This window comes from Balaenoptera acutorostrata, chromosome 1, assembly GCF_949987535.1.
Source record: "Balaenoptera acutorostrata chromosome 1, mBalAcu1.1, whole genome shotgun sequence".
Lineage (NCBI taxonomy): Eukaryota > Metazoa > Chordata > Mammalia > Artiodactyla > Balaenopteridae > Balaenoptera > Balaenoptera acutorostrata.
The window spans coordinates 26,603,093-26,616,809 of record NC_080064.1 but is presented as its reverse complement, the minus strand read 5'-3'; the positions used below and the strand labels follow the sequence as shown (position 1 = coordinate 26,616,809).

The 13,717-nt window shown below is 52.5% G+C and overlaps 2 protein-coding genes across 3 annotated transcripts in view; both read right to left on the bottom strand.

Annotated features, from left to right (window-relative positions):
- The window catches only part of ZNF362 (zinc finger protein 362), a 36,920-nt gene extending 35,942 nt beyond the window's left edge, over positions 1-978 (bottom strand). Inside the window, exon 1 of one of the 2 annotated variants that reach the window (XM_057546502.1) lies at positions 669-978. The gene's annotated coding sequence lies outside the window, so the exon portion shown is untranslated. The remainder of the gene's footprint in view (positions 1-668) is intronic. The other variant, XM_057546509.1, reaches the window with a different exon arrangement.
- Positions 1-13,717, bottom strand: part of LOC103004233 (cationic amino acid transporter 3-like) — a 30,537-nt gene that overhangs the window by 627 nt on the left and 16,193 nt on the right. The window contains 1 exon segment of the mRNA XM_057545239.1: positions 475-1,473. Coding sequence (XP_057401222.1) covers positions 475-1,473 — 999 coding nt within the window.

Below are 13,717 nucleotides of genomic sequence, written 5' to 3'. Positions count from 1 at the left end.
TCTCTCTCTCTCTTTAAAGTGCAATTGCATTGTGTCTCACCTCCCCGAAAGGCTCGCGGCTCTCACCAAAGAAAAGGAAAAAAGCCAACCCTTCGGGTGCCCCCTCTGCTTCCAGCCGCCTCTCCCACATTCTCAGACAGTTTTATTAAAATTTTCAGACAAAAGAAAAACAAAAATGGCAGCCTGGCTTATTTTTAAAACAGGACAGGGACGCCATATTCTGCAGATCTGCAAAAAAAGGGAGAAATCCGGCACTGGCCGCTCCACCCGGCCGGCTGCAAAGTGCGCGAACCGCGTCGTTTGCAATCCGTTTATTTGCATTAAGCCCCATGAATCATTGTTTACCGGAGAATTGCAGCAGGTTTGAATAGCCCGGCTTAAGAAAACACACACACGCGCGCACACACACACACACACAGAGGCACACGCACACTCGGAGAGCAGACCAGACACACCGCCGGAGACACTTCCTACCCCACGCGCCGCTACCGCCGCCACTCTGGGCCGGGCCCGAGGTGCAGGCGGCCCCGGGTCCTCTGAGCGCCCCGGCCCGCGCTGACAGCGCCCGCGCCCCGGCCGGCCCCCCGCCCGCAACTCGGCGCAACTTTCCCGCGGGCGGGCGCCCGCCGCCGCCGGGCCCGCTCCCCGCGCTCCGGGCCCGCACGGACCTGGCTGTGCTGGCGGCGGCTCCGGGACGCGGCCGCAGCCCCGCGCCCGGCGGCCCGAGTAGGGCCGGGCTGGGGCTCCGGCTCCGGGCTCCGGCTCCGGCTCGGTGCGGAGCCGCGCGCAAACCTTCCGGGTCGCCTGCTGTTCACTTCTGGGTTCTGCAAGCGCCGAGGCGGCGGCGGCAGCGGCGGCGGCGGCGGGAGGCTGGGTCTGCAGCGCCGCGCGGCCCCCCGTGCGCTCGGCGAGCCCCCGCGCCAGGCGCCCGGCTCCGGGGGGGCCGCGTCGGGCCCCCGCCTCTCCGGCTGCGCAGCCCGTCCGGCCCCGGGGGCTCCCGCGAGTGGGCAGCGCCGGGCGCGGGCGACGGCGCGGGAGGGGAGGGGGCCGGGCGGGGGGCGGGGGCGGGCCGCGCGCTGGGGGCCCCGCTTGGGCCCCGGGGCCTCGTCTCGCGCTCGCCGCCGCCGCCGCCGCTGCCGCCTCGCAAAGTTGCGCGGCGCCCCCCGCCCGCGCCGCGCCGGAGGCAGAGCCACAAAGGAACTCCTCGCCCCCCTCCGCCCGCCCGAGCCGCGCGGGGAGGGCACCGGCGCCCGGCCCTAGGCCAGCCCCTTCCCCAGCACGGGGGCTCCCGGGGCCCCGGCTGCCGCGGCCATTGTCCCGCCCAGGCCCCCTCCCCGGCGACGGCGGACTGGGGACCTGGGCCTGGCGGGCCGCGGCCCCGACCAGGCCGAGCCCGCGCGGGGCCAGGCCGCGCCTGGGGGTCTCCCTCGCAGACGGCAGGCAGGAGGGGACCCCCAGGATGGGCTCCCACACCTGATAACCAACGATCGCGCTCAAAATCCAGGCTGAGATTTTTGTTTTTAAGTCGAGGACACGGGGATGGGGGGAGGGGGAGAAGTTTGTACAGGCCAGGCCACCCCCTCCCTCAGTAAGCTCCGGCGCCCCCAAAGGGTGGGGCCGCCGGAGGTTGTCAGTGGCTGTCCTCGCCGAGTCTCTCAGAGGTGGCAGCGGCTGTCCCCCAGCTCCAGACCTCAGAGCCATCTGTGTGTGACTCCTCCTCCCGCTTCACCCTCCCCAGCCAATCAGTCACCAAGTCCTCCCGATTCGGCCTCCCGGGCTGTGTCAGCTTCCAAACTTCACTCCTACCTGAGGCGGCGGCCAGTCCCTGGGTCCTTTCACCGGGCTCAGACCTCCTGTGACACTCACTCACTGCCAGCCGGCCTCTAGGCCACGATGAATCAAGGCTGGCCCTGCCCTCAGGGAGCACCCAGTCCCCCGGGGAAGGACACACACATAAACAATCACCTGCCAGTGTTTGCCTTCCTCCGGGAAGCATTTCCCAATTCGTTAAATAGTGATTAAGGACCTCCTATCAGACGCTGTGCTGGTTGGCTGGAAACACAGCTATGAGCAAGTTGGTCAAAATCCCTGCCCTCTTGGAGATTCCAGTCTAGCACAGGATGTCAAGGCTGTGAGCAACTGGAGGACAGCGCCCACGTGGACCATTTGTGTTCAAGCCCTAAGCACAGTGCCTAGCACCGAGCAGAGCACAATACATATGTGTAGTGGGAATTAGGTGGAATTATAAAGGGGAAGAGGATGTAGATGACACAGAGGAGGCCATTTTTTTTTTCCCTCAGGGAGGTGGAGAAGCTCTTCAGAAATTAGTTCTGGGGTGAGCCGGGTTAGGAAGAAGGGAGGGTTTTCCAGTTTCCAGGAAAATGGGGGTGGTAAATAGCAACCCATTGTTGAGAAGTTCAGTGAAATGATAAATTAATAAATGGGAGAGGAGACAAATCTCTCATGCAGAAGAATTTGAAATAATTTCTGCAGATAGCCAAGGAGGTGGGCTGCATAGAGTGACTTCCTTCCAAAGTGTGCAGTATGAAAAAGGAGGGGAAGAGGAGTAACTTCACAGCAGAGAAAACTGACACCAGCTCCCTCAGCCGGGTGATCAACGCCAACATCAACAGTCACAAGTCACATTGACAGTATGTATGTTTGACAGTATGTGATGAAAATGACACTTTACCTCTCTGGTCTTCCTCCCAATAACCTGTAATTACAGTCTTGTCATGAGAAAAACATCAGGCCAAATAGAACAGTAGGGCATCCGAAAAAAATACCTAACTAGTACTCCTCAAAACTGTCACGGTCATCAAAAACAATGAAAGTCTGAGAAACTGTCACAGCCCAGAGAAGCCTAAAGAGACATAACAACTAAATGTAATGTGGTATCCTAGACAGGATCCCGGAACAGAAAAAAGATGTTAGGCTAAAAACTAAGGAAATCTTAATAAACAATGGACTTTAGTTAACAGTAATAAATCAATAAAAGTTTTCATCAATAATTGCAACAAATTAAAAAAATATAACATACTAACATGTTACTAATAGGGAAAACTGAGTGGGAGGGTGGGGGAGCATATGGGAACTCTGTAATATCTTCTCAATTTTTTTATAAACCTAAAACTGTTCTAAAAAATAAAGTCTAGGGACTTCCCTAGTGGTCCAGTGGTTAAGAATCCATCTTGCAATGCAGGGGACGCCAGTTCGATCCCTGGTTGGGGAAATAAGATCCCACAGGCCACGAGGCAACTAAGCCTGTGCCACAACTAGAGAGAAGCCCGCGCTGCAACGAAAGATCCCTCGTGCTGCAACTAAGACCTGATGCAGCCAATAAATAAATAAATACTTTTAAAAAGATAAATATTTAAAAAATAAAATAAATAAAAAATAAAGTCTAATAGGAAAAAAAATACTTAAAAAATTCACCAACCCATGTGATTGTTAATATCATTGTTGTTCAATGAAATAGTGCTTGACATAGCACCTAACACATTCTAAGGGCCCAACGAGTGTTATTATGTTATTATTATCATCATCATTGCAATTCTAAGTACTTAGAATAGCACATGCAAAGGCACTGGAGTTTAGGGTGGAGAGGGAGATGGGAGACAGAATCCTGAAGGCTTTGACTGCTGCTGAGCTGGAATCTTTATAAGGGATTTATGGGGGAGGGTAACATGATCTGTCCCTGCCTCACCAGCCTCCCGTCTAACCACCTGGAAAGCTATGCTTCGGTCAGACTAAGTGAGCTGCTGTCTCAGGCCTGGCTCTTTACCTTCCAAGGCACACGCTGTTCCCTCTGCCTGGAATACCCTTCTTTGTCCTTTCATCCCACCTTTCCTGGTCACTTTTAACTCATCCTTCAGGTCTTAACTTAGCTGTTCTCTAAAAAGTCTTTTGGGAGCATCCAAGAGGCTTTTAATATGGTCTGAATGGAATTGGTGTGGGCTGAGATGCAAGAAGCCAGAGGTGAAGAAATTGAACTCATCTCTTTGCCACTGCCACCCAGACCCCTCTACCCCAAATCCAAGCACGCTGGACATTGCCCCTTCCCTGAACACACTGTGCACCTTCGTGCCTCCAGGCCTCTGCTCATGCTGTTCCCTCTGCCTGGGATCCTCAGTTCTTTTCCACCCATCTTTTATCTCTCTAGTGAACACCTCCTTATCAAAGTTCAGCTCAAACATCACCTCCTCTGTGAGGCTATTCAAGGTCCTCTGTGTGGGGAGAGGCACTTTCCTCTGGTTTCCAAGAGCACCATAGTCCTCTGGCCACACTGCTGGCAAAGCACTTATCATGGTGCATTAGAATAAATGTTTGCTGAATGGATGGACAAATGATCAGGTGAACAGCAACCCACTCTTAGCCTCTCCAGTTCTTCAAATCCTCCTTATTCTCCTCCAGGAAGCCCTCCATGACCACTCCAACCCACTGACCTCCCTCCTTCTTCTTCTCCCTCCTTCTTCTTTAATTTTTACAATTTAGCCCCTGATTATATTCTAACTGTTGTGTATCTAAGTATCTGTCTCTTGGGTTAGAGTAAATGCTTTGAGGAAGAAACCATGTCTTACATGTTCTACTTTTTCACTCATTCAACAAGTATTTGCAAAGCACCTACTTCTTTGTTGCCGCTAGGGTCCAGACTCTGGAGAGGCAGTGAACAAGACCCAGGCCCTGCTCTGTTAGAGCATTAGTTAGGATAAGCCAGACTATGCTGCAGTAACAAAGAACTCCAGTGACATATCACAAAACCTCAGTGACATAACACGAGTTGTTTATTTCTCCCGTGTGCCGCATGCTCATCCTGGGTCCTCTGCTCTAGTCACTTGGAGACCTAGGCTGAGGAGTCCCTACCATCTTGAAGCTGCACGCACTGGAACATGTGGCTTTCTCAGTTACCATGGCAGGAGAAGAGAGGCTAGAGAATCCTCTCCATCCATTGGCCAACACTAGTCACATGGTCCTGCCCAACTGCAAGGGAGGCTGGGAAGCAGTGTTCCTCTGGAAGGCAAAGAGAAGTGGACCTTAGTGAGCTCTCCCACCGTCTGTTCCAGGAGACAGAATTTAACAGATAACCAAGCAAATAAGTAATTCATCTCATAAGAGCTTCAAAGGGAAGGTTGGAGGTGTCGGGGATGGGGTAAGAGAAAATCAAGGAGAACTTCCCAGAGGAAGGGCCACATAAGCCAAGACCAGAGAAGAGATGAGAGAAGAGCATTTCTGGCAGAGAGAACAGTACGTGAGGTTCTGAGGCAAAGAGGAGCTTGCTGTATTGCAAGGCCAAAAAGACAGTGGAGCTCAAATGGAATGAGGGGGGTTGCAAAGTGACGCTGAGGGCCAGAAGTCCCAGGCAGGCTCTGGCAAGGATTTAGGATTTTAGCTTAAGAGCAATAGGAAGTCATGGAGAGGCAGGCATTGAGCAGAGAAGTGGTCAGATTTCTTTTCAAAAGGTCCCTGTGACTGCTGGGAGAAGAATGGACTGGAATGCGGCAAAGCAGGAAAGTAGGGAGGACAGGAGGGAGATTTTCAAAGTCTGCCAGGTGAACAATGGTGATGGATTGGACCAGGGTGGCACTAGCAGAAGTGGAAAGAACTGGACAAATGTGTGACATATTAAGGACTCCGTGTCACCAGGACTTGGTGACAAATGGATGTAGGTAGTGAAGAAACAAGAGGTGTCCAGGCGATTCCCAGCTGCCGCAGCCCCATCATGGCAAGCACAAGGCTGGCTTCATAGCCTTGCATTCCCAGCCTGTTCACAGTGGGATCTTGATGCCAAGAGATTTCCATCTTCCTCTCCTTGCCCTCAGCTGAAGCTAGCTGCCTCTTCATCCCACAGACTGGGGTGTACCTCCCATCAGAACTAAAAACAACCTCGAGCATCAACACATGTACTTTCTAATTGCACCCCGACAGGATTCCTGGGAGGACGGATGGCAGGGATGTTATACCCCACTTCACAGGTGGGAAAACTGAAGCCCAAAGAAGGAAAATGGTTGGCTAAGTTTGGAGCCAGGTTTTCAGCTGAGGTCCTCCAACTCCTGGTCCAGAGCTCTGTTTGCTGCAGGGCCTGGCGGGTGCTATGTGGTGTTAGCTGAGTGAATGAATGAATGCGTGAGCATGTGAGTTCTCTGCCCATTCACTCTCTTTACCTTTGCCTATTTTATTTCTCTCAAGATGGCTGTAGAGTTTAGAGTTAACAGATTAGGTTTAAGAGTTCAACAGAGCTAGGTTTGAACCTCAAGTTTGTCTCTTATAGGCTGGTGGTTTTAGGCAAGTTTGTTTGTTTGTTTGTTTGTTTGTTTGTTTGTTTTTAGCGGCTGAAGGCAATGTTCATCGCGGGGCGGTTACAGGAGACGGTACCAGAAAAGTGCTTCCAAAGGACCGTGGTGGGGACCGGGGCTGCCAACGCCTGGGGACACACGGGGTGGGCGAAACGGCGGTGAGGGTCACATGCGCCTGCGGTCTCTGACACCGCTCCCCGGCTCCGGCCAAGCCAGGGACACGAGCGGGAGGCGGGGGCTGTTCTCAGGCTGCAGGAAACGGCGACCCGGAGGCCGGCGGCGCGCGGCCTGGGTCGGCGAAGACCGGAGGACGCGGGAGCTGGATTCCCGCACAACCCGGCAACAGGGGGGGCTGCTCCCGTCGGGCACATTGCGAAGGGGCGGCCAGGGGGCTGGGACACCGCTTACCGCACGGCACCCGCTTCCTCCGCTCCAGCCGGCACCGAAGTGGAATCGTGCGCTCGGCCCCGCGTGTTGCTCACAGCCCGGCCCAGGGCGCCGCTGTTTGTTTTTTATTTAATTTATTTATTTTTGGCTGCGTTGGGTCTTCGTTGCCGCGTGCAGGCTTTCTCCAGTTGCGGTGAGCAGGGGCTACTCTTCACTGCGGTGGCTTCTCTTGTGGAGCACAGGATCTAGGCACGCGGGCTCAGTAGTTGTGGCTCGTGGGCTCTAGAGCGCAGGCTCAGTAGTTGTGGCTCACGGGCTTAGATGCTCCGCGGCATGTGGGATCTTCCTGGACCAGGGCTTGAACCCGTGTCCCCTGCATTGGGAGGCGGATTCTTAACCACTGCGCCACCAGGGAAGCCCTAGGCAAGTTTTTGGGGTTTTTTGTTCTCTCTCTGGGCCTCAGTTTTCTCATTTGCAAATAGAGCATGGCAATACCTACTTCACAGGGGAAGTACAAAATGAGATCATGTGTAGATTAGGCCATTGCAATGTTGGCTTGCCTGTACTTCGGGGACCCGCTCTCACCTTATCTCCTCTGGAAAAATCTTCCCTGAGAACAACCACCCCTACTAGGAACTTCTGTTATCTTCAGGATGATCTCATAACTCCATGGACCTCTTCTTTTTTGTGCACTTATCCCAGCTGTAATTCTGCATTCAGATTGCTAATCCTTTCATTGGACACCAGATGATAAATTGGATACTCAATACATATTTTTTCATTCATTCATTCACTTTAAAATGACGGGAGTTGAGGGCTTCCCTGGTGGCGCAGTGGTTAAAAATCCGCCTGCCAATTCAGGTGGACGCGGGTTCGAGCCCTGGCCTGGGAAGATCCCACATGCTGCAGAGCAACTAAACCCGTGTGCCACAGCTACTGAGCCTGCGCTCTAGAGCCCGCGAGCCACGACTACTGAGCCTGCGTGCCACAACTACTGAAGTCCGCGCGCGCTACAGCCCGTGCTCCTCAACAAGAGAAGCCACCGCAATGAGAAGCCCACTCACCGCCATGAAGAGTAGCCCCTGCTCGCCGCAACTAGAGAAAGCCCAGGTGCAGCAACGAAGACCCAACGCAGCCAAAAATAAATAAATAAATTTATTTTTAAAATCATATTTAAAAAAAAAATGATGGGGGTTAAATTTTTGAAGGCGAGGGGGTTCAGAAAATGAAATATATGAGCATTGTCTTGAAATGTGAGGATGATCAGAAAAATGCAAGAGCTTGAGGAGAGAGGTGACCAGTGAACAGGGGGCTGCAGGACTTGTAAAAGCAGTGATAGCTATTATTCAACTTTCTGCTCTTTGCATCTCTATGATACAACCCCCATTCTCTTTCCTTAAGCCTTTAGTAAGATGAGATACGGGCTTCCCTGGTGGCGCAGTGGTTGAGAATCTGCCTGCTAATGCAGGGGACACGGGTTCGAGCCCTGGTCTGGGAGGATCCCGCATGCCGCGGAGCAGCTGGGCCCGTGGGCCACAATTGCTGAGCCTGCGCGTCTGGAGCCTGTGCCCCGTGACGGGAGGGGCCGCGATAGAGAAAGGCCCGCGCACCGCGATGAAGAGCGGTCCCCGCACCGCGATGAAGAGTGGCCCCCGCTTGCCGCAACTGGAGAAAGCCCTCGCACGAACCGGGGACCCAGCACAGCCAAAAATAAATAAATAAATAAATAAATAAATAAATAAATAAGAAAAATCCTTAAAAAAAAAAAAAAAAAAAAAGATGAGATGCATACTGAATGGTAGGTTGGCTCTGGGTTACCTGGATTGGCACAGAGCAGAGAGGAAAGGCAGGCAGAGGAGAGAGCTTGAAGGTGCACTGGGAGGAGAAAGTTGGAGCTGGAAATGACCAGGACTCTGTAAGTCACTGGAATGCAAAGAAACCTTGGGGACATCATTGGATTTCCACCAAGTGTGAGGTAGGAAATTCCAGTCGATTTTTATTTAAATCTCAAAGGATTAGGAATCTGGCCTCTAAACAGGAAGAATGTTGTGACTCATTAGTAACGACTGTCATGGGCAGGGCCAGCCTTATTCAGGAGTTTCCAGGTCCGAAATTGAGTTTAGTGCTTGCTTAGCCAGAGGTCAAGACTGTGACTTAGTCGTCTATGCGTCTCTACCATCAGTAGTGAGCTGGGGCTTGTGGGATAGAGGGAGGTGGCAGAAGGAAAAGTGGGGGTGGGGGCGCAGGGAGAGCAGAGCCAGAAGCAAGTCAGAGCCCCAACCAGGCAGGGCAGGACATGTGGATCCTCGTCCTGACTCTGTTACTAACCTCAGTGAGCTTGGGTAAGCCACATGGCAGCTCTGGGCCTCAATTTCTTCAACTGTGAAATGGGTCAACAGTGCCTGGGGCAAGTTGTAAGTGAAAAGCATGAGTGCTTTGAGATCAGACACACAAGGTTCAAATACTGGCTCCCACGAGCTTTAGGACCTGAGGGCATCTCAGCCTGCTCCTTTATCAAAGGAGGATAATAATCCTTATTTCACAGGGCAGTGTGTCAGGATTAGAAATTGTATACACCACCATTCACCGAGCATTACTATAAGTGAGGCATCTTGCTGTGTTTTTTTATAGGCATGATCTCACATGGAGAAGGTAGGGCATGCAGCACAGTGTCCAGGACCTGGCAGGGGCTCAGGGAGTGTTAATTCCCCCATCCCTACAGGATCTAAGGACTTCATGGATATGGAAGGGCCTTATCATTCACAAATCACCTTCAGAAAGTGATGGCAGTTACTATTTTCAGCCCTTCCTCCTAGGTGGTCTCCACAAACCTCCAGAGATGGGCTGTCACAGCAGATCTGGACACAGCTCTTTTTTATGACTGACCCAGGGGCTGCCAGGGGGAAAGGGCAGAAGTTCCCTAATGAAAGGGCAGACAATTACCTTCCCTTATAATTACCATTTGCAGTAAATTAAATAATAATAGTCTTTTGCAGGCCCTGAGAACACAAAGCAGCCCACATGGATAACATCTGATTCCCTTCTCTTCTGCGAGGAATTGTGTGCCCACAGGGATGGGATGGGGAAATTGAGGCAAAGAAAGGAATAAGGCCAGCCACTCTAAGCCACACACAAATCAGGGTGCCAGAGTCATGAAAAAATCCTTAAAGAAGTGACTCAGAGTGGCAGACAACACTGGGGGCTTGTATTTGAGGTCCTGGCGCCACTGCTCACATGCTTTGTTCCTGTGGGGAGCTAACTTCCCTCTCTGGGCTTCAGTTGTCCCATAGGTAAAATGAGACAGAGTCAACACGTGACCTGATGTGAGTCTATTGTTCTAGGCTTTATTCTGTTCATATATAGTATTGAACGCTTATTTTTGCACACTTCGGGTAGCAAGAAAGAGAACTCCACCTCAGGCTGGCAAATAAGCAGGAAAAGGGGGTTACTGGCTCACAGAATCCAAGACAAGTTTGAACAACCAAGCTGTACAAGAAGCAGAGGTCTCAGGAACAATCAAACCAGGGGCTAGAATACCTCAGGCCTCCCTCCTTTCTGCTTCCCTCAAATAAGCGTTAATCTTTCTCCAGAGTACAAGGGCACCAGCAGCTACCCCAACCTGCAGATCAGAGCTGCATCCTCCTAAGGGAGTCTGCTGTCATTGGCCCTGCTTGAGTCAGGTGGCCACCTCTGGACCAGTCAACTGCAGCCAGTAAGGCGGCATCTATAGCATCCCAGGGGAGCGTTAGAGAGCCAGTAAGAGAAGGGGCAAGTTGCCCTGGGGAGAATTAGGGGGCACTAGGCAGGCAAAATCATGGTCATTCACTAAAAACAAAAATCCCTGCACATGGCCTGTAGAAGAGTGAAAGGGGAGGAATGTCATTAAACCAAAGCAGTGGTATAAATCCCCAGGAATGCAGAAATACTAGAGGCTCACCTGGGGCGGGGTGGGGAGACCTTACAGGCTTGACTTCAGACCCCAGCCCGCTGAGCTGGGTACCCAGTCCTATCTGGACACTTCACCCACCTGGGGAGAAGCAGCTTCCAGGCTTCTCAATGGCCTGGATGAAATACCTGTGCGTGGACATCAGTTCATGCTTCCTGCTAGGCCTTTACCTTCTACAGGCGGCAACAGCTTCCTTCTTTGGGGGAATTGCTGTGCCTCTTATTCCAACCAGGTGGTTCCAGTGGGGACCGGAGGGTCGCATAACCCAAACCAGGCCAATCAGAAGCCTTCTCCTGGGCTATCCTTGGGCACCTAAAGCCATGGCCCCAGAAGAAGCCATCTGAGAGAATAGAAATCCTCTGAGAGGGGCAGAGTGCAGAGAAGAAGGTGCTGGCAGCACCCTCATGCCTCCACCAAGCCATCCCAAAGTTTGGCCTAACTGCAAGCCCCTCCCTTGGTTTGGCTACAATGAGCCAAATTCCCCTTGGGCAGGTGTATTCGTTTTGTAGAGCTGTTGTAAAAAATGATCACAAACTTGGTGGCTTAAACAGGAATTTATCCTCTCACTGTTCTCGAGGCCAGAAGTCTCAAATCAAGATGTGGGCAGGGCCACACTCCCTCCTCAGGTTCTAGGGAAGAACTCTTCCTGGCCTCCTCCACCTTCCCATGGCTCCAGGCATCCCTTGGCTTGCGGCTACAGATGTCCAATCTTTGCCTTTGTCTTCACATGACCTTCTTTCCCTTCTGTCTCTCATAGGGACACTTGTCATTGGATTTAGGGCCCTTCCAGGTACTCCAGACTGATCTTATCTCAAATTCTTAAATTTATGACATCTGCAATGACCCTTTTTCCAAATGACGGCACATTCACAGGTTCTGGGGGTTCAGACAGGGACCTATCTTTTGGGCGTGCTACCATTTAACCCGTTACAGCAGGCCTATGTCCTTGTAACCAAAAGAACCCTCACTCATACGTGCCTCGGGTCAGCCATGGATCAGTCCTCCTCCCTTTGTTCTGGTCCTGGACTCTGAACAACACTTTAAAAACTAATTCCAAGGCCTTTGAGGACTGTGATCCCTCTCGGAGCCTCAGTGTTTGTTTTCTGCTGGTAAACCTGGGGCCATCTGTCTGTCCACAGAGAGGCTGAGCAGATTGAAGCGACACAGGCAAGACCCGGCCCCACAGTTAACACTCCACATGAGCTTGTCTCCTCAGGCCTGATGGTGGACACGGTACGCAGGTCACCGCAAAGGAGGAGGCACTTGACACCTGGTTTATTTTATTTATTTATATATTTATTTTGGGCTGTGTTGGGTCTTCGTTGCTGTGCGCGGGCTTTCTCTAGTTGCGGCGAGCAGGGGCTACTCTTCGTTGCGGTGCACGGGCTTCTCATTGCAGTGGCTTCTCTTGTTGCAGGGCACGGGCTCTAGGTGCGCGGGCTCAGTAGTTGTGGCACGTGGGCTCAGTAGTTGTGGCGCAGGGGCTTAGTTGCTCCGTGGCATGTGGGATCTTCCCGGACCAGGGCTCGAACCTGTATCCCCTGCACTGGCAGGCGGATTCTTAACCACTGCGCCACCAGGGAAGCCCAACACCTGGTTTATTCATCGGGGTCCCAAGATTATGACCCCCGGGACCTGACAAAATCAAATCTCTGCTCCTGCAGAGCTGAAGGGCTAGAGCCTCTTGCCAAGCCCGTCAGCCTTGCAGAGGGACAGGAATCCGAAGGCTGATTAAATGAGGTTTGCAGCCACAGGGGGAGATCCCAGAGATAAGGAAAACATAACATTGGTAGCTGTTCCCTACTGAGTGCCTCCTCCGAGCCAGGCTCCGTACTCAGGCCATTGACACCCCCCACCCCTTTTAATCTTCACCATAATCCCATGAGGCAGCTTTGGTGATCCCCATTTTCCGAACAAAGTTGCTGAGGCTCAGAGAGATGAAGTCAGCGGCCAAGGCCACACAGCAAGTGAATGGTGGGGCCTGGTCTGACTCCATTCGCTCCGCCTCTCTCCTCCCACCACACACAGTGGCATGGGGTGCTTAGAAGCAGGGCGGGATAGCATTCTGAAGCATTAACTGAGGGGTTTTCCCCCACCAAAATGCCCTTGTGCCCTCAGTCCTTCCTCCATCAGATTTTGATTGACAGGTGTATGCCTGGTGCCTAAAACAGTGCCTGGCACATAGCTGGCACTTGATAAATATTTGTTGCGCTTAATAATTCAGTTAGCTAGGGCACTCCTGTGGTTAGTGCCTCTGGGAAGGGATGACGTGATAACAGGGATAACAAGGGCTTAAGTTCTGGACTTTTGTGTCAAAACCCTAGGCCCAGACCTAAGACCAAAGATTTAAGAGAACATGTGATAATCCCTGAGACTAGAAAAGACACCCCCTCTGCACCCACCACCCCGGGAATGAGGGGAGGGAGAGGAGACAGAGAGGGGCAGCAAAAACAAAGCTTAGAATGCTAAAGGGCCCCTGAGAAGGGAACCCCAGAGAGCTCTTGGGATCTGAGAACTGAGGCACGTGTGCAACCCCGGTGTTCCTGGTGCCCTGCATGGTGCAGGTGGGGACGAAATAGAGCCTCAGGGCTACCACTGCACAACCCGGGAATAGAGCAGGGCTGGGAGGGGCTGGGAGGATTGGGGGGCTGGGAAGGTGCTGGGATGCAGGCCTTACGGAGGCTCAGAGCATCCAGGGAGTGCAAGGAGCTATGGAGCCATACTCTCTGAGCCCAAATCCGCGTTCTGTGTGACCTTGGGCGAGTTCCCTAACCTCTCTGTGCCACGCATTCCTCATCCACAACGTGAAAATGACTTAATAATATGTCCCACTTCATAGGACTTGTGTGAGGATGAGCTGAGTACCAGGCACTTTTGCCACTTTAGTGGTTATTGTTATCAATACGTGAGCTGGGCCAGCACCCACTGCAGACCCCAAGGGAGGTCTCCCAGGTGCGGCAGTGATGGAGTTGACCCGGGTCGCAGCCAGCCAGCACAGTCTACAAAATGAGATAATGATTGTAAAAACACTTTGCAAAACAGAAAGTGCTCTAGAAATGTCAGCGATTATTCATAGGAACTAACTGCACTT